We start from the raw sequence: 27,231 nt of genomic DNA, 5'->3' as shown, positions 1-27,231 counted from the left end.
AGTTCTAGAATACGACCCTGTAAACTGCACGACAATCTGTCGTCACGACATAGTGGGAACGCGCCCTCAAACAGAAATATATCTTGTAATTCTAAAACTAACAAGCTATGAATAGAATGCTAATTTCACAGTCTGTCTGTTGCACGATTTTTCGTTAACGTGTAGTTAAAAGAAGCGGTTAGTATAGCCATATGTGCGTGACATTACACGTCGCCCACCTAGATATACCGGTCATGTTGTCACATTCACTGCACCAAGGTTAGCTTTAGCTCTTTTATGATTAAACCTGAGTAATCATTCATCATTAACCATTATACATCCCACTGCTGATTGGCACGGATCACCTCGAAGATTCTTATGCTCAGGCCACACGAGAGTCATACATAAACTCGTACATTACAGTCAGCCCTGTGTGACCTGAGCATTAATGCCGTGGTTCGGCCATTGCGGGTCAGTACTTCACACTTCACCGTTCGCGAGTGGTGTTGCTGCTAAAAATGCTTGCTGGTCACAAGCCTCCTCACGATGGGAGGGCTTGTAGTAGTGTAGTTGAGGGGTGAAGTTCCCGCGCGGGCCCATTACGGGTTGGGAACTTCACAAACATCATTAAATTGCATTGAAGCGTGATGATAAAAGTGACGAGACGAACAAGTCGTGCGCCAGGTGGTAAGCGACACGTCTGTCCATAACAGTTTCATGGCCACCTAGAGCTTTAAATCTTGTGATTTGTTTGTTTGTTGAATCATTGTTGATTAGAGGGGCATTGCCACTGTGCCCGTCAGTTTGAGACATAAGTTGACGAGTATCATGTGCCTGTAATTTCACTAGCACCCTTACTCTTCAAAACCGAAACGCAGTATTGTTCACATTATTGTTTGGTGGCAGAAATAGGTAAGGTGGCAGTACTTCCCTGGATGAATTCTTTCACAAGGAACTCTATTACCACTTTAAAAGGATTTCCTACCATGTTTTCCTACACAGAAAAGCCCATGGTAAATCTCAAATTAAATTTCGCACATAAATTCCGAAAAACTCGAGGTGCAAGCCCGGATTCGAACTCACGCCCTCTGCTTTAGAGACAGTAGGTCAAACTACTAAGCCACCACGTTTTTTATTGCTACTAAACATTCATAAATGTGCGTAACTTAGAAATGAAAGACGTATATACATGCTGTCACAGGTATTGGAGCCGTCGACCTCGACCTTTCAATTGAGAAGCAATGGTCCTCCTACTGAACTACTAACCACTCAACTTACTATTAATTACGGAATTGATTTACGGGACGTTGCTTAGAGATGAAAGCATGGTTTCAATTTAATTTCATAAGCAATAATAATAACTAAAGTATGCTGTTAGGTGTCACACCAAATTTTGCCCTTCACGTGTCTTAGACAACCCACACTCGCAATTAGTAACATACATATATTCCACGTCTAATACCACGTCCAACGTTAGACATTCCAATATCAATAAATTTAAAATATAATCTTAAATTATTTAGAGAAAAGTCGAATACAAATCCACGAGCTATGTCCCCGCCATTGGCAACTAGAGCGGTGCACGCGCAGCGCGGAACGGTGATGTAACGCAGCCTTCACACTTACTGCTGCTTCTATCGGCCGCCAGAGATCGCCCCTTTGTAATTTTAACTGAAAATTAAACCACGGATACTACAACATCTCGACTACATCTTCTCATCTACTTCTCCACATCCTTAATAGTCTACTACTCGTATAGCCTTAATCATCTCCACAAAAGAAGGATTTGTCTAAATTAAACAACGAAGGAAATAATGTAAAGAAATTACGCCAAGCTGTAATATATCGGATAATGATGTGCTACACGATTAGGGAATATCCTGAGTGTTAGAGTGAGTATCAGTGCAATGAATTTAGCTTCAGAACACTATCCAGAACATCCATATCAAAATTTATTTAGTAAATTTACCTGAGTGAGTGAAGAAAAACTTTCATAGGTACTGCAAAGAAGTCGTTAAAAACAAAAAACAAAGATCTGCAACAAGTACATAAAAAAATCCGTAAGGCCTGCTAGATCGTTTCGTAGCTCAGTTGTGAGAGCGTCAGACATGGTATGCTGAAGACGCTGGTTTGAATCTAGGCGGATCGAAGGAATTTGTCTTACTGTTCGATTTTTGTATTAATAAATTAGAAATCTGAAATCGAACCCGGGATCTCCTTATCCAGCGCCCACAGTGCAAACAGTTGGACCACCGGGATCGTCAAAAGGGCGTGAAGTGTATGTAAAATGTAAAAGACGCGTAAAGTAATTCTTGCGTAATATTTTTTCTTATCATTTTATTAACAACGCTTATTGTGAATGGAATTCCCTACTTGTACCTACGTGCACATATATCTCGTTATCTTTATTTTGTATGAGATTTAAATTATAATGTGCGCAGTAACGTTGACGATATTCTAAAAAAAATGTTATAAATGTTTACCTGTTCAGAAATTATGTGGATATACGTTGTTTACTGATAATGCGTGCCAAGTGTTCGGGAAACCCAGATAGAGCAAGGTTGCCGAGGTATTATGATCCGCATAGCTACGAATGTTTAAAAATATGTTAGTTAATTTTTGTTATGTAATTTGGTATTCAAAATTGTTCACGTATCTATTGTCAACGTTGAGGACATTAAAAAAAGGATTATCCACATATACATAAATTACATTAACGTTTTTTGATTGAAACTTGTACAGTCAAGAGCACGTCAAGCTTGACACTTTGTACTTTGGACAGTTCTTATCGTAAGCGGCATAGAGTTGGTTTAAATCTTAAGTATCAAGCTTGACCTGCTCTTGACCCATACTTAGCACTTTTACCTTCCAGGTAGATATTTCTAGTTGTTAGGTTTTAGCAATTGGTATCCATTAGAATCGTAACTATTTTTTTGGATCTAAATCTAGATCGATTGCACCATCCCTGTATTTTCTGTACACCACAGATTGCAATAAACTAACGAATAACTCTTTCTTGTTCCAGATCGGTAGATCGTCAGAGTCTCCTATCGACTTCGTGGTAATGGACACGGTAGCGGGCGACAAGACCGGTGATACTAAAGTGCTACAAAGCACGATATCGCGGTTCGCCTGTCGCATCATAGCCGACCGCAATGATGTCAACAATTGCCGCATTTATGCCGCCGGCTTTGACTCCTCTAGAAACATATTTCTTGGTGTGAGTATTTTTTTCTCTGTCACTGTCTTTACTGCCCGTTAGCCCTGACGGTCCTAGAGTCGAGAACGCTTATGTAGTAATTCCTGCTCAATCTCCAGCAAGGGCTTTCGCCTCATCAAATTCATATCAAAATCAAAATTACTTTAGTTAATATGTTATATATATTATATACATAACTAATATATAATTATATATATATGTTATAAAGGAAGAGCGTAGTGTGTCAGCTACAGTGTTTTTTAAATGGTACAGTATGGGGAAATCTGAAACCATAGAAGATACAATGAATAACGGTCACAAGTCACAAGGTGCCAGGTCGGGACTATACGCGGGATGGCTCATAAGGTCAAACATTCATTTGTCTGTCTGGCCGTGTGAGAACTGGCTTTATCATGGTACAAGATTATACGGCGTTTACGGTTATTTTTACGGAGTTTGTCAATAACTTCCGGCAAACAAATAGTCTTGTACCAATCACTATTCACAGTACAACGATTCTCCAAAGCAACAGTAGCCACGTGCCCAGTTTTATTAAAAAAAGAAGCAATCATCCGCTTAGAGGCACTTTGCACGCGCGCCACTTTTGTTGTTTCGGCTCATCTCGAAAGACCCATAAGCTCGATTGCTGCTTTGTTTTGGGATCGTAACTATAAATCCATGTTTTGTCACCTGTTACTATGTCCCACACCATATTTGACGCCCCTTCGTTGAATCTGGTAAGCATGGCATTGCACCAAGTAACACGATCCGTTTTTTGAGCCTCATTCAAATAAATTGTGTGGGATTCACCGAGAGCACAGCTTTTTCACACCCAAATGTTTATATAGTATTGATTGTATTTGACTCATGCCTATGCCCAAAGATGCCCAAATCTCATGGTATGTCACATGCCTGTCTGTTTTGATCATACGGCGCACAGCGTCGATGGCTTTCGTTGTTCACGGCAGTGTACGGGCGACCAACACGAAATTCGTCTCTGAGATTCACACGACCGCGTTTGAATTCTGCAAACAGCTATAAATAGTCGTCTTGCATGGTGCTTCATCGCCAAAAGAAGTTTCAAGCCGAGCGAATGAATGAATAGTTGTGCTCATCATAAGGCACACTCTAAAAGAAACCTGTATCCTGGAATGGCTTGTCAAACAGCCATTGTGAACATTTCTTAAATTCAAATCGTCGGGGATAATGCAGTCTCCATTTCGGCAATTTAGTCGCCAAATGAAATCCGTGTAAATGTCGTGGCAACCAAATTAGCATGATTTACGGGAATCTATTGTTATCAGTTCGCAGACAACATAAATTAATGCTTACTGTGCAAAAATGAAAGTCGTAGCCATTGAAATAACAAAGTAATAACGTTAAATCCTTAAACTGTGAAATTTGGTTTGGTGCAGATACGCGCTTTTTACCAATACTAGCCACAAGTTATCACTTGCAGTATAGGGAAAAGTAGGGAAACCTGCGCCTGGGCGCAGACTGGTTTGATAACAATCTGTGTAAGAGCCTTGGGTCTTCTTTTTTGATGAATCACGTGATACTAAAATCGACTTATCCGAAGAACAGACTCCGTTGTGATTATATAGCAAAAAGAGTAAAAGTAACGTTACGAGAATAATTTCGTTATTCAAACTAAAGCCTGTGTAAAGAAGCTTTGAGAATTTATATATCTTATTTCGTTTCGGAAATATAAAATCGAACAACGATCGATCTGACGTCTGCGAAGAAGAAAGAACGAAATGTACTATGTCCTGAGAACTAGTAGTCTTACACATAGATCGTTGTTGTACGGATGAGTCGAAATGCTGGTCCAATATTAGCTGAGGGGCAAGTCTTTGAAAACTTGGGTTTGGGTTTACAGGAAAAAGCTACGAAATGGACCGAGAACCACGAAATCGACGGGCTAACGACGAACGGCGTCCTGATCATGCACCCTCGGGGCGACTTTTGCGGCGGCAGTGCCACCTGCGGGCCTTGGCGTGAGACATCCGTCGGAGGGGCGGTATTTTCGCTCAGAGAAAGCCGTTCAGCGCAACAGAAGGTAAACTTGATTATGTCAAAGTTCGAAATTTTAGCATTATTGTAAAACAGAAGTAGAACTAGACCGAGAATGTCTTATCAGTAACAATAATAAAGTAATATTAACTTTAAAGCAATAACTTGGTTTAATTACATACAGTACAACAATTAATTCGGGGTTATTGTCCTGTACGTAACTAAACCAAGTTATTGTTTTGGAGTTAATTTTACACTATATTTATTATTAGAGCTATTAACGCGTACACGGTGATACATCTACCGGAAAGTATTCACTACATCAAAGAATGAGCGGCGCGGTCGTTTAACGTTTTTTTGTAACGATTTTTGAATTTTGAAATGTATCGAGTCACTCACACGGCGGACTCCTAATGTAATAGTCGTTTTTTTGCAATACACAAATATTTTTACAAAAGAAAATAAAACCAATATTTCGCCCCGTGTTACATAGAGCTTGCTATAGGCAGGAAACGAGTAGGGAAAGGAGAAGATAAGAGGCTGACCACAGCGACATAATATACACACTCTAACAGCGCGAACTTAAAATTAATTCAATCATACTATTTCTTTTTATTGAATATTATGATGTTTTTTACTACCATGGTATGCGTATACTTTTTGTGAAAATACTCCACTAGTTTGTTATTATTATTCATACATATTATCGAACAAACAACAAGGGAAAATTCCTTTGATCCGAGTGGTCTCGAACAAGTGTTTGTTGCCTAACCGTGGCTACTTAATTAATTCAATTATTTTGTTTTCAGGGACTGCCTTGCCAAGCGGAAACTAATGTATTACGAGATGGCACAATGATAGATTTATGCGGAGCCACGTTATTATGGAGAAGCGCTGAAGGTCTTAAAAATTCACCAGTAAGTTATTTATTTATTCACACATACTTATGGTATCGGTGATCTCGGTGGACCATCGGTTTGTACTGTGGGCGCTGGGTGAGGAGGTCGCCACGTCGAGGTCGAGGAGGGACACTTTAGGAAATGAAATTTTGTGAACTATTTCTGCTTCGGATATTCTGGGTAGTACCAAGGAATGTATTACGTTGCGTTGGTACTCATATACACAAAATTCCCTATTTTTAGACGAAATAATTGGTTTGGGTTGGGTTGTCTAGCACATTCTTACCGTACATAATTCTTGTTGCATTATGTGGAGGATGAGTCGAAAGGGCTACAGGCAATCAATCAAGATTGCATGGGTGTTTAGTTCGTCTTCATTATATAATACATACACTACATACATACACATAAGATAACATAGTGTCTCTAGACGATTATTCCGTCAATATAAGAGATTAAGTTGAAAAAAATAATAGCTACATATAATTATAATTTTACGTCTTTGTGACTGGCAGACCAAACGCGATCTGGAAGCGTTAGTGGACGAACTGAACGCCGGTCGGCCGCAGTGTCCCGTGGGGCTCAATACACTGGTCATCCCGCGCAAAGTGTCCACGGCGCATCAAGATTTGAACCAGCCTTACGTATATCTCAACTGCGGACATGTGCAAGGTAAGTGCGGAGACGTTTACACTTTCCGGTTTCGTCAATTATTTATGTTACTCTAACGTCCATTATTTATGTATTTCAAACGTCCATTTTATTTTATTCAAACGTCCAATTTTATGTTATTTCAACGTCCATTATTTATGTTTATCAAACGTCTAATTTTTATTTCATTCAAACATCATTACAATTGTATTGTAATTCCAATGTCGAATAATTTTATGATATTCCAGGGTCCATTTTTTATGTTATAGAAACGTCAATTTTTATTTAAACATCCAATTGTATGTTATTCCAATCTCGAATAATTTATATGTTATTGCAACGTCCATTTTTTATGTTATTCAAACGTTCATTAATTATGTTATTTTTCAAACAGGCGAGCATTCGTGGGGCGCGGACGGCAGCGACACAGGCCTTCGGCGCTGCCCCATGTGCCTCACTGCCGGTCCCGTCGTACGCGTCTGCATGGGTATCGAGCCAGCTTTCTACGTCGACTCCGGCCCGCCCACGTATGCTTTTAACCCTTGCGGACACATGGCTTCGGAACGAACTGTCAAGTTAGTATTTAAATCTTACTGAATCTATAGGCACCCTACTTTCTTAATTTGAGTTTTGATATATCCCTGAAGGTATCGGAAAAAAACTGTGAAATAGATCTGATCTTGACATATCGACTGTGAACTGGGAACCGGTACTAACTCAATATTGACAACTTTACAGGTTGAAGAAACAATAATTTATATAGCATCAGGTTTATTAAATAAATGACGCAAACAATTATTTTCTTTACCTGTGAAGTTGTCAAAATTGAGATAGTAGTGATTGCCAGTTCACAGTCGATATCGTACAATAGCATTTGCTACTAATTGGTTATGTGGTCACTGTGGAACAACGTTATTCCCTGAGGCCTATATTTTTCGCAATCAGTCGTGATTTGTAACTTTACGTGTATAATAATTATGATCTCGTATAAGATACTGGGCGATGGTGGACATCCCCCACGGCACGAACGGCTTCCACGCAATCTGCCCGTTCTGCGCCTCGCCGCTGCAGGGCTCACCCGGCTATGTACGCCTCATCTTCCAGGACAATCTCGACTGAGAAACCACGCAGGTATCGATCAACTACCCCTTTACTTCCATTCTTTTTTAATGTGTGCTGCCTCTTGGCCGTGCGGCCATGTCTAAGCAGTTCAGCCAAAAGAGATAAAAGCGATGAATGGTGAAATTAATTCTAAATCATTAATTTGTTACGAAAATAGACAGTTATGAGTTTCAAATTCTAAAGTTAAATGTTGTTTCTGCAAATGGAAATTTGAAATAAACGGTTGAAGACTTAATAATGCAATAACTTGATGGTAATTAATTAAAAATAAAATCATTACAGGTTCTCCTCAGTCACTGGCGTAGACTATTATAGCATTCAACAAGTGATACAAAACATTAGCATGGACGTAGGCCGAGGCCATAAGTTTATAACAACAGCATAACTAGCTTTTGCTACAATATATTATACAAATATCTATTTGACTAAGACCAGTTCTTAACTTAATAGGCATTAGCATTGTCGTGACAGTGTTCTTGGAAAGGCTAATGGAACTGAAAAATGGTATCAAATCTATCAATATAGATCTACAATGACTATACAATTTGTTGTCTGATACAAAGTCAAGTAAAGAATTGCATTGACTGATTCGTTATGTTAATTAATCAGTATCCCATATCAGCCAGCATAATAGTAAAAGTAAATTTTAATGTCCTTGAATAAAATAAAAAATCCAAATAGTCTGACACGACAAACGTTTATATCCCCGGATAATAATAATAAAAATTACAACGCGTAGTTACAGTTACAAGTGGAATCTCACAGCTTTTCAAGACTTTGTAAAATAAATTAAATTTAATAAATGTAACTGAAAATTATTTTCTTTGTTAGATTACCAGATTTGTTTTTATCCAATCGAATTTTGCAGTTAAATAAAATGCTACAATGTTAATGAATTGTGTATTTGACTTTATATACAGGCTGTTATGGAAATGTTTTTGTTTGTTTGTAAGATTGCATTTGACAAGCGTGAGTAACGCCAAATGCTATATTTCCTATATTCTGCAAACAAAAATGAGATAATGTTTCTTACTTAATAACATCCCCTGTATATAGCTAAGGTTATGTGAAGAATGTGTTATGTCACAAAATGTGTTAAGATGTACGTTTATTATTAGTGTTATGCATAGCTAAAGCTAGATATTTACTGTCTTACATGTTGACCGACAAAAGGACTTAGCTAACGACAACGGTGTATAAAAACAATTACACCTCCATACTTTTGTACAACTGTCTCTTTCTGTTGACCAACAAGTTGGACAGTCAATATCCCGCTTAAGACGTTCGACTAACGAGTATATTTATTTGTTAAAGTCAACATGTAAAGTAAGAGACAACAATAAAATATTTAAGCTTTGTAAATTGCTGTGTTGGTTTCAATAAGGTTGTTTATTGCATGAAAACGTGTGAATGATAAAATGGTTTTTTTATGCTTTAACTCGAAATTGGTATTTCGAATTGCGACCTTAAATATTAAGTCTTGTTTTTCCGCATAAAGTGTGGTAAGAATAATAATTTCTACGCCTACATCTCGTTGTACAGAATATGTTTATCATTGTCATGGAATACGGTAAATAAAACCTTAGCGATACTAAATTATGTACTATATTCGCACGGCTATACAACCCAAGAACTCAACAAAGTTTCTACATTGCAAATTAACATTTTCAAACAACTATACTTTTTCAATGAGATTGCTCTATTGTATATGTCGTCGTAAGATAGTTTGATTAATATTTTTACGAAAAAACTATTTTTATTTCCGTGGTTAATCAGCGACAACTGCCTTAAGCAGTCACCGCTTCATTCTTTTTTACGACAGGCTAATGCTAGAATATGGATTTGGAAATGGTTTTTTTTTGTAATATTACGACGTTGTATATATATCAGTGACTCTACGTACTTCATATTAACAGGTGACTAATGTAAATATGCTGTTTTTACCTTATCATTAAGTTATTTATGTTGGATTTTTCTCGTGTGGTATGAGTAGGACATAAGTGCGCCTTTTAGCGTAGTAAAGACTTATTTGTATTGTACTCATAGTTGGATTTGGATTCAAAAGGATATAAGCTAAATTGTTTGATTGCTATCTTACATAATTACTAAGTGGAAAACTCTTTATTTCAGAATAGATTATAATTTTCTTTTATTTGACGCCTTCGTAGTTGAGTGGCTTGCACACCGGTTTTTATGGTGGCGCCATCTGGGGTTCTGCGTTCTATCCCCTTCCGGGTCAGTATAGAAAAACTAACTTTTCTATATTGTCTCGGGTCTGGGTGTTTGTGGTGGTACCGTCGCGCGTCGTTTCCAATTTCCATAACACAAGTTCTTTAGTAACTTACTTTGGAATCAGAGCAACGTATGTGATGTTGTCTTATATTTATTATTATATTATTTGTGTAAATTTGAAGACGAAAAACGTATTTCCAAAGTTACTGAATTTCCAAAACCGTTAGCGGTACAATCAAAAATAGATATTGTGTCAGTTGTAGTAGTACTCGTTTCAATATTTGTTATATGAATATCATAAACAATGTTCATACCTCTGAATCAACGTGGGGTCATTGAACAATTTACTTTATCCGTTTTTTTTCATATATTTTTCCGATTGAGTGGTGTTTTGTGTGGGAAGAATAAAAATAACTTGTGGAAGTGACTTATTGGGTTTTTTGAAGAATTTTTTTGAGTATTCATAAGTACAGTGACCCCTTGAAATTGCAAACGTTCTCTTTTTAACATTTCGCGCGCCTTATCCTAGCGTCGCCTGCCCGACAAAATCTACTATTTTGCACGGACTTGTATTTTATGAATTATATATAGGTATATGTTTATGAATGAAGTATATTAATCCGTGGTTGTTGCGACGAGATAATTGGTGAAATTTTAAAACTTCGAGTAAGGTGAAGCTCGAATAAGGTTCTAACTACTACTACTAACTCTTATTTCGGTTTAGATCCAGCTCTTCGAACAATGCTAATAAGTCTATAAGGCCAACTAAGTTATAAATATGTTTCGAATGTTGTTTAGTATTATATAACCTGGCTTGTAAGAATTTAATAAACAATGGGCAGGCTTATTTAGTTGACACGTGATTATTTCACAGGCTGTGTGGCTAGATGGATCAATGAGGCTTTTGTTTATGAATGAACTTCGACAATTTATCATTTTTGGTTGTAAATCATCCATTACCTCGAATAATTTCAGCTGGGAATAAGGCTGCCTTTCCACCAGTGATGTGCGAGGTAGCGAGGCGGTGCGAGGAATTGTATCGGCGCTGTGAAACGGTGTGATGTTTTCCACCAAAACTGCGAGGATGCGTTACGAACTCTTTTCAGCTATGTGCGGGCAGGGTACGGTGTGGTGGGGTGAGCGGTGGCGATATGTCAGTGTCAGTTAGTGTCATACTTTCAGTTGTCTAGTTCCTTACACCGTTTTGCACACATTCCTCGCACATATCTCTCGCACACATTTATCGCTATTTTGTATGTACAAATACTTAGCATCGCTATTTTGTGAGACTAGGAAGGTGAAGTAATCCTACTGGTGGATTTACTCCTCGCACACTGCTTCGCTACGTCGCACATCCCTGGTGGAAAGGCAGCCTAAAGACTTTGGACTTGAGAAAGAACTGTCACGTCACTACTACACAAAGTTCATAGAATGTCGATACAAATCGAGTTCTTCAATTTTCGCGATTGTTACATATTTGGAAATGAAACTATTTTTTCGGATCTAAATAAAAAACAAATGTACGCGATTTAAATCCGAAAATAGTTTCATTTCCTATGTCGATACAAATGTTATATCGATTTTTTTGTAAACTTTCATGTCAAAATAATTATGTGTACACCCTGAATAACAGCCATAGAAACTAAAAGCGATTATTTTTGGTACTAACAACGAGCGAGTCATGTTAATTCTTTAAAATTGTGTTATACCAAGGATGTACATCGCCTTGCATAGTTGTCATTTTTATAACAAAACTATATACTCTCGGACACTTAATTCGAGCCACCCTGTATTTTTAGTATTAAGTATCCTAAAAACTATTATTGCAATTTGGAAGCTGATATATTAAATCGATGCCTTACTTTCTCAAACTCGTATTTTATAAAGAGTGATTATTCAGGAGATGGTAAAACTTTCTATTTATTTTAACTTTCTTATCAAGGGAGTTACTTTGGATGCATTAGTTTAAGAATAGGCAAAAGCCAGTGTGTGAATATGAAGAAAATGTGATGTAAAGTCAGCCTGCAAAATTTGTATATACAATCCATTTTTTGCATTTCAATAACTTTGTGCTTTAAGATATGAGTTTGAGAAATTAATGCGACGAAATGCCATTTCAGTTTGTCCTTGTCGAAGATTTGAATTTCTAAAACCGGGGAAAACTTAATATATAAGGTGACTCGATTTATACATATATATAGTATACATATAGCGCGAAATATACCAAAACAAAAGTAGTTTAGAAAACGAATAAGGTTAGGAGAAGAGTTCCTTGAGTCAAAAGGTCCATCAGCCACATATATTTAGAAGCATTACAGGTTTGTAATGGATCCTATACGACGGTTATCACTGCATGTGATATAATATGCCATGTATATTGTAAAACTAATATAAGCTACGAGATTCAACTGTTACTTTTATCTCCAAAAGTATCTTTTGTTGCATCAAATTTTTTGTAAGGGAATGACTTGAGAAAATAAATCGATTTTTAAAATTAGTTGTCGATCTCAGAATAGCTATTCGTAGTCCTGATTTCAAGTTTCACATCGCACCTTTAAAAGTAAACTGAGGAAATTAAAAAAAATACTAAAAAATAACGTACGTGGCCATGACAAAATTCTTTTTGGATGTTAAAAACGATATAAGTTTATTCGTACGTTTTTTTAGTCAGTTTCCCAAAACCGTTACTTTTGAAAGTGCTATATTCGTTGTTGAATCGCGCGCTGTGGAACTTTCTAGGGTTTCTCTGTACATACAGTCCTCCGCTGTAATTTTTCTTTTTATCAGGTTAAAAAAGAATATAATACTGAAGAAGTGTTTCTCTGGTTGAAACATACAATCTTATGTCTGCTGTGCCAATGATTGCGCTAGTTCTCCCTACCGTTTAATGCGAGAGAGCAGTCCTGCTTTGCGGTATCATTTTCATACTCATAAAAAACATCATAAGGACAAACAGCAAAGGGCTAAGCACGACTTAGAAAAAAATTGTAAAAAAATTATCATAAGGTTTATAGTTGTAGCAAATTAGCTTACGACATATTACAAACATAGTTTTTGTACAATTAATAGCGGTTACACGTAATTCAACGCCTTTTGAGACGACACACGGAGACAACTGTTATCATTAATTAAATTCATTAATATCGAGAGTAATTGCACATAATAATTATACTTGTTTTAGTGTTAAGAGTTTTGGTAAAAGAATTATAAGATATGAAAATTGTATGGTGATTTGCCATGTGTGTTACGAACGTCTATTGTAAGAGACGCGATTGGAAGTCTCTATGGAGCCTGTGCAGCTTAACTGACAGAGTATATTGTTTATGGAACAGAGGGGTATGTTTGCAAACAGGCAGTTTCTTAACTTTTTACTATGAAGTTGGCTCAAGGGTATTCTAGTGCCATTTAGTAAAAGAAAAAAAAGTGGCGATAGCGCTCGTCAAAAATATTGCTAGTGCAAAAATTTGAGACCAAGCATTCTTCCTTGCTTGCAAACATACCTTCCCTATAAGACGCTTCGGATACCCTTGTTGTAAATTTTGTGTTGCATAAGATACGTATTTCAGAATATTTATAGAGCGACCTAAATGTCTTTGGGCATACACTATTATTTAAAATAAAAAGAGAATGCAATAAACTCTTGCTGCGGACGCACACCACAAAAATAGAACACTGTCTCTATAATTTTTCTTTGCTTGTCGCAGAAACACAAAAGCAATAATTTGGTTCCTGGTATGTGCGCGCACTTTGTGTGCACTTCTGTGTGCTCAAAGGCTGTTAGGTCACAATTTCTTAGTGTTATTTTGATTAGAACGATATACGTCGAGTAGTGACGCTTTGTCGACTATGCGTGGCATTTATGTAGTGACAATAACGATCAGATCGCCGAAACTGGAGACTGGAAGTGAAACAAACCATCGAGATAGAAACAACCGAAGCATGAGATCTTATTGGTTTCCAAAGGATTTTTTAACTGTTAGATGTGGCTTTGGATTAGAATATCGGTTACGCCAGCTATGGATAAGGAGACGAGAATTATGCTTTCATCTCTTCCGTCTCCATGAAATTGACCTTAACATGGTTGAGTTGTTATTATCGCTACTTAAGTGTGTTAATCAACTTGTTCTAACATTTATTAGTGGTAAAGAACTGAATGCTAGCCTTAATTTTATTTATGGTAAGTGCTAGGATAATAAACCGCTCTTTTGAGTTAGAAAATTGAATTTATTGTTTTATTTACTTTCTATAACAAAAAAGTATTTTAAAGATTTGCCGGCACGCATCATTATTGCGTTTGCTCCAACTAAACTCATGATATTCTAATCATTATCAAATATGTTCCACTGTGTGGGCAAATACCCCCCACCACCTGGTATATCATACCTCAAGAGCAACTACCACCAGGTTGCGACCTGCGGTGGCCCGTGTAGGACGCTGCAGAGACACGATGTGTAAATGGTGTTTCAGGGATGTTAGTCAAACCCAATGTGACTGCGATAGCCCAACACAGTCCATGCAGCGCTTACTGTTGTGCTCCTTGTGTCCTAATACCTGTACGAGGGTAGATCTCTACGCGATCACGGACAGCGCAGTCAAGGTAGCAACGTACTATTCAGTGCCAATATAGTGCTAAAATAAAAGAAGTATCGACACGACAAGAAAGAAGTAACTTTAAGTTTACGTTTGTCGGCTTGAATTAATCAGTAATTAATTAAACGATTAAAATGCGAACAAAACAGGTAGTGGGTATAAATCGGTTAGTCACAGTCCCACAGCCCACACACGTCTTCGAATAGTTCTGCACTCCTGGACTATTGAAGACTGATGCATTCGAGCCACCTTGCATTTTCCAGTATTAAATGCTTTAAGCTTAAACAATTTTCGAATTGTTCAAAAACTATTCATGTAATTTTGGAACCGTAAGGCTCAATTTATATTGCGGCGTAACGAAATGGAAGCGAATTTTTGTAGAAGTTATGCTATGTACAATATCGTTACAACAATTCGCTTCCACTATTAAATTGAACCTTATACTAAAGTCAGTTCCATATCGTCGGCTAAATTCGTAAATCTTGTACCTCACACGAACCTAAAACCGTGTGTCATCAATTTGTTTTTTATTTAAAGGGAGATTGCAAACAAGGGAAAGTACGCAAACATACGAGTTCAAGTAGTAATTCAAGATTTAAAACGGAAATTGATGCTGGAAGAGATATGTAGTAAATCAATATAAAATAAAACCTCACAATTTTGTTTCTTTTCATCTACCGTTACCTACTATCTAGCAGTACATAGGATTCAAAAACTTATTTTATTCATAAATCAAACGTCTTAATAGGTACTTTGTAAACTTTATACTAATTGGCCAGTACGTATTAAGTATACGTCTGCATAATTACACGTGCTTCTATTTTCTCTATGTCTCTCGGCAATCATCGGATTTCCGAATGCACACGAATATTACTTTCCATGCACATCATTGACTTACATGCACATTATTAGATTTAAAATCCATAATAATTTGAATTTCGAACAACGTACTTTATTGTAGTTTTGTTTCGAATTCCGTGTGAACAATATTTATAGCTGCGAAACTATTTCAATAAGTAAGTTAACAAAATTGTGAAGTAAATAAAGTGTGCTTCTTTTATGTAACTTCAATTCAGTCCGTGTCAGAACGCATTTCTTCATCTGACATAGCTATAAATAAAAAATGTAATAGTAATTCTATATACTTCCAAGTCATCTGGAAGTGTCCGGTCTATACCAAAGGCAAAGGGCAACTGAATAAAACCCGACAACAGCCGAAACACGAAGATGACCGAGAGACGTTGAGAAAATAGAAGCAGGTACTGCGCTTACTTATTTAAGTTCCTATTACACGAATAGGCCGTGGACAGAGCAAGCCTAAGCAATGAGCATTGAGAAAAAACGTTCTTTTACCCGCCATCATTGGTTGCCTAGCAACATTTTGTTTTTTAAGGCGAGGTATTTCAACGAGTCTTCATGACCTAAGTATTAAGAGCTTGGGCACACGGCGTATTTTATACGCGCCGACGATGGACGTTTCACGAACGCGCGTCATCTGTGATTCAAACTCGCGCAAACATCGCGTTGCAAGCAAGAAGCTTATATACTCCACTGGAGTATACACTTAAAATTTCATATAGTTGCTTAATTTAATAAACTAACTAAAATTAACGAACGAAATAAAATTAAAACTATCTCTTACCAAAACGCGCGACTACACGCGGAGCGTATAAAATACGCCGTGTGCATTGGCTCTTAGGGTCATATTCTAGAAGTCTACTCAATGCTCAAGTCAGGATTGCAATTGAAACACAAGCACTGGAAATACGACCCTAATGGCAGGGACTTGAGGATGATTTCGAGTGCTTTAAACCATACTCAAATCCTGACTTGAGCATTGATTAGAGTTCTAGAATACGACCCTAAAAGTCACATTTCAATTAGTTATGCGGCAGTATAGGCACTAAGGGTAACTATATTAAAATTTACTTAAATAACTCAACGTCACTGTAAATTAAGTTTAGTGGACACAATAACCCTAATGCACTGATCGTACGCAGTTGCGACAGCCAATCCTGTGTGGTCTCTGTTCCAATCGAGGGAGTTGATTGGTTGGGAGCTGATAACCATATTTTGGAGTTTCTTCAACTTGCCCGGTACACCGACTGCTGCGCCTTTGTCGTCTGTACGGTAACGTTGATCTGGGTATTCACTGCAAAAGGTATCAAGTGTATATAAGGCTCAATTTACATAGCCGCGGAACGGAATGGAAGCCATTTTTTGTAACCTTTTCTTTCAAAGCAAAGGAATAAAATCAGTCAATGCGTAGCTTGATATGCTGCCGTCGATCTATGGAAAATGGTAGAACAAGCACGGATCAAAAATCATTTTGAACAATGTCGTTATTGATATATTTTTTAATTTTATCTTATAGTTTAATGACGCAACTAATTTATACAGAAGCATTTTTCCATAAAAAACGTATAGTTTTTTTTATACAAAATGTCAAACATGATTGAACGAAAAAAATATTTTTGAGGGAGTTCACTACTCATCTTTGCAAGTTAATTTGAATAGTAAATATTATAAGAAATTAGTAAGTGTTATACATTTTTAAAAAGGTTATTCTTTGTAGATTTTCACAACATACTTTATTTATATTTTGTATTAAAAATTACGTTTAAATAAATCGAAAATGAAATAAGGACAAAAACCTGTGTTTTTAAAATTGATTAAGAGTTTTGACACTTACCAACGTCCTCCCTACTTTAGATTCGAATGTTAAATGGTAGCCTAGTTATTAAATAATAACATGTATAAAAATTGGCTGCGCCTTTTTGCGCTTTTCGAAGTTATTGGTACAAATGTGATAAGAGTCCGAGAAACGGAAAACCACTATCTACTGCGGTTTCGAGTGTTGATCGTTTCTATTGATAGTTTGAGGTAAGTTTTGTTATTTACTATTAAAAAAACATAGTTATGACAAACTTTATCAGTTTTGCACTCATTATGTGTGTGAATAAATTTATCAAAACTCTGCACACGAACCTTTTTTTTAAATGGTATATAAAGGGCTGATTTTATAATAGTTCATTACAGATTCAAAAGATATTAATATACGCGCGTTTGTTAAGGACAGACATTGTATTCTTTAACATTGAAATGTCTACCTTCAAGTTGTCTAAACGTGAAATAATACTTTCGTATATCGAAGGAGGAAAAACTATGGAAGCAATATCAAGTCTTTTGAAAGAAAATCATCAAATCTCTGAAGACAACATATGCTTCATTATCAGACATTCAAAGACGTATGATTCCCGTTTTCAATACAAAATGGGAGCAAGCTTCTCGGAAAAAAGAAAGGTTTTTGAAGAACAATAGCAATTGGCTGGACTTGGAATATTCTGTGACTATACCCACTTCAGAAGGCGTTTTAACCGATACCACTCCATCTACATCTTCTGGAAAACGTGGAAGACCATGCATATCTTACTGAAATTACTGGTGTGGATGTGACTTTGATAAAACGTCTCTACATAATACTACAAGCACTTTCATCAGGTGTGATGGTAGATGCGGAAAAATTTGGTAGTTATGCTATGGAGACTGCCAGGATTTATGTCAGTAATTATGAATGGTACTATATGCCATCCTCAGTTCACAAAATCTTAATACACGGAGAAAGTATTATAAAGCATTTTGCAGTGCTTCCGATTGGTCAACTTTCGGAAGACGCACAAGAATCCCGTAATAAGGATTACAAAAACTTTCGCCTTCATCATGCCCGAAAATGCTCCCGAGCAGCCACAAATGAAGACGTATTTCATACTCTTCTTTACACATCAGATCCATACATAACAAGCATTAGAAAACCATACAGCAAAAACGTTAAAGAACTCGATGAGGATACACTACATCTTTTGAAAGTGAACGAATTAATTTTAGATCCGGAAGCTCGGCAAGTTTAGTTGGCAAAAATCTATTAATAAATATTTATACAAACCACATAGGTATAAATTGCAATAGGTACATTAAACCTTTAATGTGCATTTAAAATAATATTAATAACTTTCACTACTAATTTTTTTTCAGTTATTGTTTAAAGTAGAATTAGCTTTTCATATTTTTATATTAATGTATCTTGGTAATGTAGTTGCATATTTATGTCTTAATTCCTACGAAACATAAATAGTTACTAACATAAAAATGAATAAACTCCATTTATTGATCGTTTTTATTGGACTTTGATTTTTAATATTTTATAATAAAATATGTATTATACTAATTTATACCAAACTATCACATTCGAAGCCTTATATATTCCTCTACAATAACGAAAAATTTCAAGACATAATTTTAAGAAACAAAAAAGTTATTGATTTTTGATCCGAAACGCACCCATATTTTCCATAGTGCGTCGGTACAGTTAGTATCATTGAAAAAATATTGAAGAAATAAATTAAATGTGAGTTACACCATTTTTGCGCTAATAGCCTAAATTGGCCTTTGGACTTAGGAGTCACACAAGGCGACTTACTTGTGCCATCTTTATTTCTCTTATCTTTATTACGAATACCGTAGTGACAAAATTTGAGGGATTCGAAAGAAATTAATTTTCTTACTGCCAAAACTCGCATTTTTTTTATAATACCAAGTGACGGAGTGAACAAGTCAAACGCCTGGTGGTAAGTGACACGCCCATCTATAACAATTGCAGTGCCACTTAGAGCTCTAAATTGCAAAGATCTTAGGGGCACTGTCACTGCGCCCGTCACCCTGAGGCATAAGTTGACAAGTCCCATGTGCCTATAATTTCACCAGCATCCTTACTCTTCAAAACAGAAACGCAGTATTGTTCACATCGGCAGAAATAGGTACAGTCACACCCCGAACACTCCATAAAACGGTCGAAAATTATTTACCTACTACTACTACATATAACAAGGCGCTATTAGCACACGCGTAAATGTGTGCGTGAAGTGGCAGAGTTACCCATCACTTTCTTGCACTATTACGTTAGAGCGGCAACATAGCGAAAATGCTAACGCGAATCTATAATCTATGATTCTATTAATAGAATGCAGCACAGATTACTATGTATATACTTTGCAGAGGCCTAATAATTAGACATGTCTATTATGTATTTATATCGATATAATATCATATTTTTCATTAATTCACTAAGTAGAGTAATATTGAAGATTTATTTAAAAATATATTAAAAGCACTTAAAATGTTATATTTTGGACATTTTCTTTAAATAAGGTAACCAAGGTATTTGAAATTGCGTGTCCAAGTTGATCATCATTACTTAGTTAATAATTAGATATATTCGCTACTTACGTATATTATTCGAGAACCATTGTCTACTAGCTCACGAAGTTATGGCGCCTCATTATATTGATATAATAAATCTGAATTTTTTATACATGCATACATATATTACCCTGCAGTGAATAAATGAAGAAAACAATAACTGAATGAGTCTCAGACATAAGTTTTTTTACTTACTTCGTTTCATCTTTCGGAAAATGATGATAAACAGCCGTACACAGCACAATTCACGACCATTATAAATAGTAACTTAAAATGATGTTTTCTATTAACGTACAAGTTTCGTAATGAATAAATGAAAACTATATTCAAATATCAAAGCCGTCTTCGCGCGAAAACGGCTCGCCGGCAGCCTTGTTGTCGTTCAGCCAATGTGACCAGCAATGTGCGGGGCGTGGTGCGGTAACTAATGCTAGGGAGGGGCGGAGAGTGTCCGTTCTCTTTACTTTTTGTTCTCTGGTACAGTACTACCTGGATGAACTCTTTCACATGGAGCTCTACTGCTACTAAAATACATTGATATCAAAAACACAGTGTAATATTCAAGAACTACATAGGAAAGTAATCGTAAGTTAATGTATTAGGTTTTAAATACTTACTATTTCCACAGTGTAACATGACCGTTGCCGGCGCAAGTAACGAATATGTCGCGATTCTGCGGCAAATGACGAGCCACCCATATCGTCCCGCTTCTCGTAGAACTGTCCAAAACCTGAAATCAAAGGTTATTTTTTAATCCTACGAATTGATACGACACGTAAACGTTTTCCATATAAGGAGACCTAGCTTTTCGGTGGAACGTATCAGTGACATCCCGAAAATGCAATCGTAATATTAGTGTTGACATCAAGTTCTGTTTAGGGTTGCGGTTACTCCAAAGATGTGCGAGGTAGTTAGGCGGTGTGCGAAGAAAAAATCCACCAATAGGATTATTTCATTTTCCTTGCCTCGCTTAGCGCAGCTCTGATGGAAGAAGGCTAGCGAAGGCAAGTATTTGTACGTACAAAAAGGCGAGGGATGTGTGCGAGGTACGAGTCATCGCCTCCGCTCATCCCACCACACCGCACTTCACCCAATCATAACTTAAGAGTCCGCTACTCATCTTCGCACCGCTCAGTTACACACCGTTTCACAGCTTCGCTACGCATCATCCCACAGTCTAACTACCACGCACAGCTTTCGTGGAAACCATCACACCGTTTCACAGCGCCGCTACACATCCTCGAACCGCTTGGCTACCTCGCACAGCTTCGCATCATCGGCAGAATCGTAGCCTTAGAACTGATATGGAGGTGGAGGAAGCGAGTTCTTGAGGGGAGGGGATGAGTGACGAGATGGAGTGACGATCTGCGAAAGGCTGCAGGCAGCAGATAGAGCGAGAAGCTGCGGATCGAGAGGCCTATGTGCAGCAGTGAACTGCGCTAGGCTGATGCAAACAATGATCAGCATTCGCCGGCGGCTCTCTGTTGCTCTAGCACTGTTGTTCTAAAGGTAATCAATATCACACACACTCGTAGCTCCGCACTAGGGAAACCCTGTGTCGCGAGTGTCATGGACACACACATCGACAACCTCAAATTACACCCAAACTTACGAGAAAAAAAGTAATCTGTACAAATATTTCTCCTGGTCTGGAAATCGAACCCGGTATCTCTGCGTGGCAGTCCAGTATGGTAACCGTTCGGCCATGCCGAGCAACCACGCCAATCAACTGGTCTCAAACCAGGGAACTTCCTGTACCAGAGCAACGGATTTCACTCCGGGGCACCACCCAGAACATCTGAACTAATTTTTAAAAAACTTAAATTTTCAAATTGGTCCTATCGGGAATCAAACCCGGGACCTCCTCATGCGCTGCCGCTGCTTGTTTTAGAAACTATGCAAAGTTACTATTCTTTACTAAATATACCTGAGCAAATCCCTTAGCCGGATTCTGTGTTCTTAAGTCGAAGACATGGAACTTCCCCTCCAAGGTAGTGGCCACTAATTTATTCATGGGTATAGTTTTACGATCGAATTCAGTGTAGCATACCTGTTGGCAAATAGTATCTATTTACATATCCTGTAGATGAAAAATAAAGAACCTTAAGTGCCAAATAGTAATTTTTACTACACAGCGTTTTAAAGAAAATGAGTACCCATGTAAAAAAATCAATCTTAACGTCGAATAGAATTATGTTAAATAAAAAGTCAAACGACGATAATTCTTAATGTCTTATTACCATTGCGTGGTTTTTAGCGTTCTAAAGCAATGTTTGTAAAAACATCTAAAATCCAAAAATGTGGGCTTAAAATCCGTTATCTTTCACGAACAGATATATATATATATACCTAATCAATTAATTTCCACTGTCGTACTGTAGCTGCTGGTTATAACTCAGAGCATTCTACATAATAAGCACGAGGCTTTTCTCAAATGTGTAATATTTAGTGGCTACCTTTCGCTTAAGTGTACTGTACCTAATTGACCTAAGGCTTTTTGGAACAATATATTGTTATTGCGTCTAGGTGCTGTGAAGGTAGTCTGCAGTACCTTCACCTGCACCTAGGCAGTGTACCAAAATGGTAGGTATGTGGTGGAAATTATTGACTTGTTGGTTGGTAGATGATTGAACGTATTGTACTTGGGAAACTTATTTATATAGATTTGATACAAAAATATATAGATGCACTATATGCTATAAGATAGCACATAGACGCACTGTTCCATCATTTCTTAGCTTGCATCGAGACGTGCTTGAATGTCGGAAATGGGTTTGATATTGGTACATACATTTGGTGACTGTTATGATGTTATTATTATTATTTTGGGTATCTATTTTATTTAGATGCTCGCCTCTTCGTGGCCTAAAAAATGAATTTTGAATATTTTATTGGGAGACGAAGTTTTCCCTGGCAATGGTAGTTATTTCATCATCATCGTCTTAGATGTAAGCCTTTCCAAAAATCGCTACAAGTGGCACTGTTGCCAGATTAGGCGATTTTTCGCTACTTTCAGGGTCGCGCGGCGATAAAAAAGTGGTCGGCGACTCGGCGATATTTAGGCTGTTTGAAATAGGAAAAGGCGATTTTAGGTGACTTAATAAAATATCTGGCGAATTACAAATTTTATTGGGGATTTTGTGGGGAATGGACTCATTTGGGGTTTTGAGTATTTCGACGTGTGGGGAATTGCTGCCGGACATTTGGGGGATTGCTGCCGGACATTTGGGGGAATATGAACTTTACAGCGGATGCCTGCCTCTTTTACCACGTCAACGATCCTCTTTACTTACACTACACATCGGCAGTCATGTAAGAAAATTATATTATAAATTGACTACCAAACCACAACGGCAAATATGAATTTTCTTTGTAAATATGTCAATGACAAAATTCTTATAAGGTTATGTAAGGTATTACTGAAATTCTATTGTTGAACATCTTTACATGTTTTTTCATCAAGTTAATATCTTGGCTATGTTAGGATATATCAACACAAACAACATCAACGCATTATATGTCACACTACTGGGCGCGGGTTTCCTCTAAAGATACGGGTTGAAGACTTCACAAACTTTCCAAAGCAGTATCATTTCGATGTTTCACTTCACCGTCAGCGAGCCTAAACAATTACAAATGTACGTTATTTAGAGAAGTCGGAGGTATGTACACATGCCGTTGCATGGATTAATTGAGAAACCACCGGTTGGACACTGGGCCATCTACACAATTTGTAAAGAAATAAATAAATAATCGTATACCCCATTTTTCAAATTACACTCCCATCTCAGTGACATGCTGCGCAGATCGAACATCTTCAAATCCCCGTTGTCGTATCCAGCACAGACGATCCTCTCTGCGTCGTTGAAAGAGTTCCCAAAGGCCACAGTCCAGCAGTCACGTTTGCCTTCGCCTTTTGCTGGCTGCATGTTTGCCACTGGTTTTCCTCTTTGGCGAGGGTCCCATACTTTTACTGTGCCTGTAAATACAAAAACGCATTGTTATGGTCAGTAACGAAATTTGATCACAAAAAGTAGTAGCCACACTCAGGCAGCAGTCGCTGGTTTGAGTCCGGGTCGAAGGAATTTTTCTTTGTGTTTGTTCTTTCTTTATATCAGTAATAATAATAACAAACTAGCGGAGTACTTTCACACAAAATAGATGAATAGTAAAACATGATATTTAATCAAAATAAAAATACAGTAGTGACAACTTTTGTTCTGTTCTATAATTTTGACGAATAACATTCAGCATAATGGTGGTTTTTTGTTTTAGTTTAGCCATTGTAGTGTGAATGGCCTTTCTAAGAAATGAATATACTAATCCGCGTGCGATCACGCTCCTCATTGCATTGCTCACCCAGTATCAGAATTTAGATATATTATTTGACAAACGGTATGTTATCCGTCTCCTAGAGTGGGTCGCATGCTGTGCGTAGTGTATTAGTATACTTACTTAGTGTATTCGACTAAGTGCTTATGATTCTATTTTGTTATCTCATTTTTCTTTTTTCAGGTACTGAAACTTTCGAGTGTTTTCAACAAATAAAGTTGTGACTTTTGGTTCATTTTATGGTGCATATAACCCGCGCTCATTACGGCTGAATTTCTGAATCCAGTGATTAGTGCTGATCATTTAAATTTCTTACCATTTCATACTATTCTATACTACCATATCAGCCTATACTACATTGCTCACTCCATTTTTCATTCAAATGTAATAAGTGCAGAAGTGGTGTTACATTCTTAGGAGTTAGAGGAGTTAACTTTTAGGATTGTTCTTCCAGCAAACATTTATCTGGAAAGAAATATTACAGTTAGCTAGGAAACTTACCGTCATTACTACCAGTGACAAGTTCTGGAGCCCCACAGTTGACTGTGTTCCCTCCAATGCCATCTATGGAATTTATTATGTCCGTGTGTTCCTTTGTTATATACACTTGTGAGTTCATTTCTAAGTCCCTGTAGGGAAATTGATATCAGTTTGCTTGTTCTGCCCAAGACAACTTTAAATCTTTAAGCCAGATGCTCACGGTGAGTAGGAAGTGGGCACAGGACTTCTGTAAGGAGGTATATAGCCCATAATGGCCTAATACAGTTTTGGGAACTTTACACATCTTCAAAGACTAAATCTTCTCTGAGAATTTGGTATATGGTATTTTATTTATGTATATATATTATAGAAAAAAATACAGCTGTAATATAGTAGCAGTAGTAACATCTTCTACTACAGGCAAATAGGCTGTGTAAATAGTAAAAATATAGCTTGGGTCCCAAAACCGAGCCCTGAGGCACACTGTCTTAATTTCAATTAAAGATGAGGGTGACTCGCCCTCCTTTACTTGAAGGAGTCTGTCAGACAAGTATGACTCGAATAGCACGAAGTAATTGTGAGGAAGACTGCTTTTGATTTTACAGAGCAGACCCTTATGCGACACTCGGTCAAAAGCCTGTCCAGGCAACTAATGAGCAGTACTCCTACTTTCTTCTAGGGTTTTTCTGATTCTGTCAAGGTTTTTATATAATGACCATTTATTGGAATATCGAGGTTACCTGGAAGATTTCTATCTAGTAATATGCCACCTGTTGTACACATTTTTTGGTTTTAGTTTTCTTTTTGAATTTTGTCTTGTAGTAAAATAGAATGATTATTTCTTTTGTAGTTTCATCACAATGGTTTTTTTATCACCATTACACATACACACTACATCGGTCGCTAACTGAAATTGGTAGAGATATAAGACCTCAACAACTCTTCTAACATTCCTCTTAGTCTTAATACTAGAGATAAATTAAATACAATACAAAGTATAGTTTTACAAAATTATTTTAATAAAATAGTGAATATCTATTTACAAATGAGTTTATATATTTTTAAACTGAAATTCAGAAACCGTAATTAAAAATAGAATGGCAATATTGGTAAAACTACCAAGAGCGTTATGGTTTCACAGAGTAACCTTAAACTTTCACAGCAATTAATAAGTATGTGTAGCACAGCGACAACTGTTTAAGAACTTGATTTATAAATTAGAATTTTAATGATCCTTTACTGATAGTAAAGTATATAATGTACATAAACAAGTTACAAGTATATGAACCTAAATTAGAGGGTCAATAATAGATGTTTGCATATTGAATGAAAGTCAAGTGTTAGTGAAACTGTTACAATATTTTAAAATACTTATGAACATTTGCATACATATTGATTTCTTAATTCCCTATTGCTACACATTGGAAATTAAACCATATTTTTCCAATCCTAAATCATTGGTTTATTTGAAGAAACAGATATCCGCAATGTACAAACGAAAAAAGATTAATTAATAATTGTATACACATATTATAATCACGAGTCTCTTCTAGGGATCTGGTTCATCACACCTGTAACCTCTACTTAGAAATTAGAATGTACTGCGGTTGGGTTATCACATTCTAGACCTAGTCAAAACTATAAGACTGAAGGGCTAGCACGTTGAAGTAGAGCGTGTTGATATCCTAATGCTAGAACTCACCATATTTCCAAAGTCCCTTTAAAGTCACCAGTAGCAAGTCTCCGTTCCACATCATTACTGGCTCCAAAGGTACCACATTTGAACGAATTAGGACGTTCTATTTCCTTTAATTTCTTCGCTTCTCCCGAGTTAATTTCAAATATTTCAATAGTGCCTGTACCTCTCGGCAAGCAGCCTATGACAACGAATTTCGCCGAACACGGAATCCATTTGCAATCAAACAAACTGTGGTTTAAGTTACTCTCAATATGCGTTATTATTTGAGGAGTATCCAAATTCTCCATGTCGTTTTTGTAGTAACAAAACACGGAATCCGGAATCTGATTTTTTTTTTTTTTTTTTTTTTTTTATTTATTAAGGCTTTGGCAAAGCCATCAGCCTAAACATGAAGTTTAAATATGTTTCTGTAAATATGGCCGCCACAAAGAGGATAGGCAATTTGAGGAGGCGTGTTTGGATTGACTTGGGATTCCTTAAAACGGGCCGATCCGGGTATTTTAGTTTGAGATTCGTATAATTTCGCGTTTTAATCTTCGATTAAGGCACAATAGCACTATCCTATTCCACTTTAAACTAGATTTCACAAAATAATTGAAAGTCAAAATAAAAACGACACTTTTCCCTCCAAAAGGTCCAGAGTGAATTCCCGGAATCTGATAAATAATAACCTCAAACAAACATTTTTAGTTGCTATAGCAACCAATGACATTAGTTTTTTCGTTTCGAAAAAGGCATAATTTTTCTATTATAACCACTTGACTAGCAACATTTCCAAT

General features: G+C 36.9%; 2 protein-coding genes across 2 annotated transcripts in view; one reads left to right on the top strand and one right to left on the bottom strand.

The window, feature by feature from the left end:
* LOC113226433 (protein pellino) overlaps window positions 1-11,067 on the top strand; it is a 132,964-nt gene extending 121,897 nt beyond the window's left edge. The window contains exons 4-10 of the mRNA XM_026459049.1: window positions 3,005-3,199; window positions 5,058-5,237; window positions 6,001-6,108; window positions 6,606-6,762; window positions 7,136-7,316; window positions 7,734-7,872; window positions 8,146-11,067. Coding sequence (XP_026314834.1) covers window positions 3,005-3,199; window positions 5,058-5,237; window positions 6,001-6,108; window positions 6,606-6,762; window positions 7,136-7,316; window positions 7,734-7,860 — 948 coding nt within the window. The 3' untranslated portion in view covers window positions 7,861-7,872; window positions 8,146-11,067. The remainder of the gene's footprint in view (window positions 1-3,004; window positions 3,200-5,057; window positions 5,238-6,000; window positions 6,109-6,605; window positions 6,763-7,135; window positions 7,317-7,733; window positions 7,873-8,145) is intronic.
* Window positions 11,068-16,539: 5,472 nt separating this feature from the next.
* Window positions 16,540-26,739, bottom strand: LOC113226557 (WD repeat-containing protein 92). Its single transcript, XM_026459226.1, has 6 exons — window positions 26,456-26,739; window positions 24,775-24,902; window positions 23,703-23,920; window positions 21,869-21,991; window positions 20,559-20,671; window positions 16,540-16,837 (listed from the first exon to the last, which is right to left on the bottom strand). Exons 1-6 carry the CDS (start codon window positions 26,737-26,739, stop codon window positions 16,630-16,632), a joined length of 1,074 nt encoding a protein of 357 aa, XP_026315011.1. The 3' UTR covers window positions 16,540-16,629.
* Between the last annotated feature and the right edge of the window lie 492 nt (window positions 26,740-27,231).

The sequence above is a fragment of the Hyposmocoma kahamanoa genome, unplaced genomic scaffold, assembly GCF_003589595.1.
Source record: "Hyposmocoma kahamanoa isolate Upper Pololo Valley unplaced genomic scaffold, ASM358959v1 192, whole genome shotgun sequence".
NCBI classification, from domain to species: Eukaryota; Metazoa; Arthropoda; class Insecta; order Lepidoptera; family Cosmopterigidae; genus Hyposmocoma; species Hyposmocoma kahamanoa.
Note: the sequence above shows the minus strand (reverse complement) of the source record. Positions and strands in the feature narration are given on the sequence as shown.

Coding starts and splice junctions, on each gene's coding strand:
- LOC113226557 (XM_026459226.1), bottom strand. CDS start 26,739: ATGGAGAATTTGGATACTCCTCAAATAATAACGCATATTGAGAGTAAC. Junction 24,903..26,455: donor AAAGGGACTTTGGAAATATG/GTGAGTTCTAGC, acceptor ATTTCCCTACAG/GGACTTAGAAATGAACTCAC. Junction 16,838..20,558: donor CATGTTACACTGTGGAAATA/GTAAGTATTTAA, acceptor TACCTTTTGCAG/TGAATACCCAGATCAACGTT.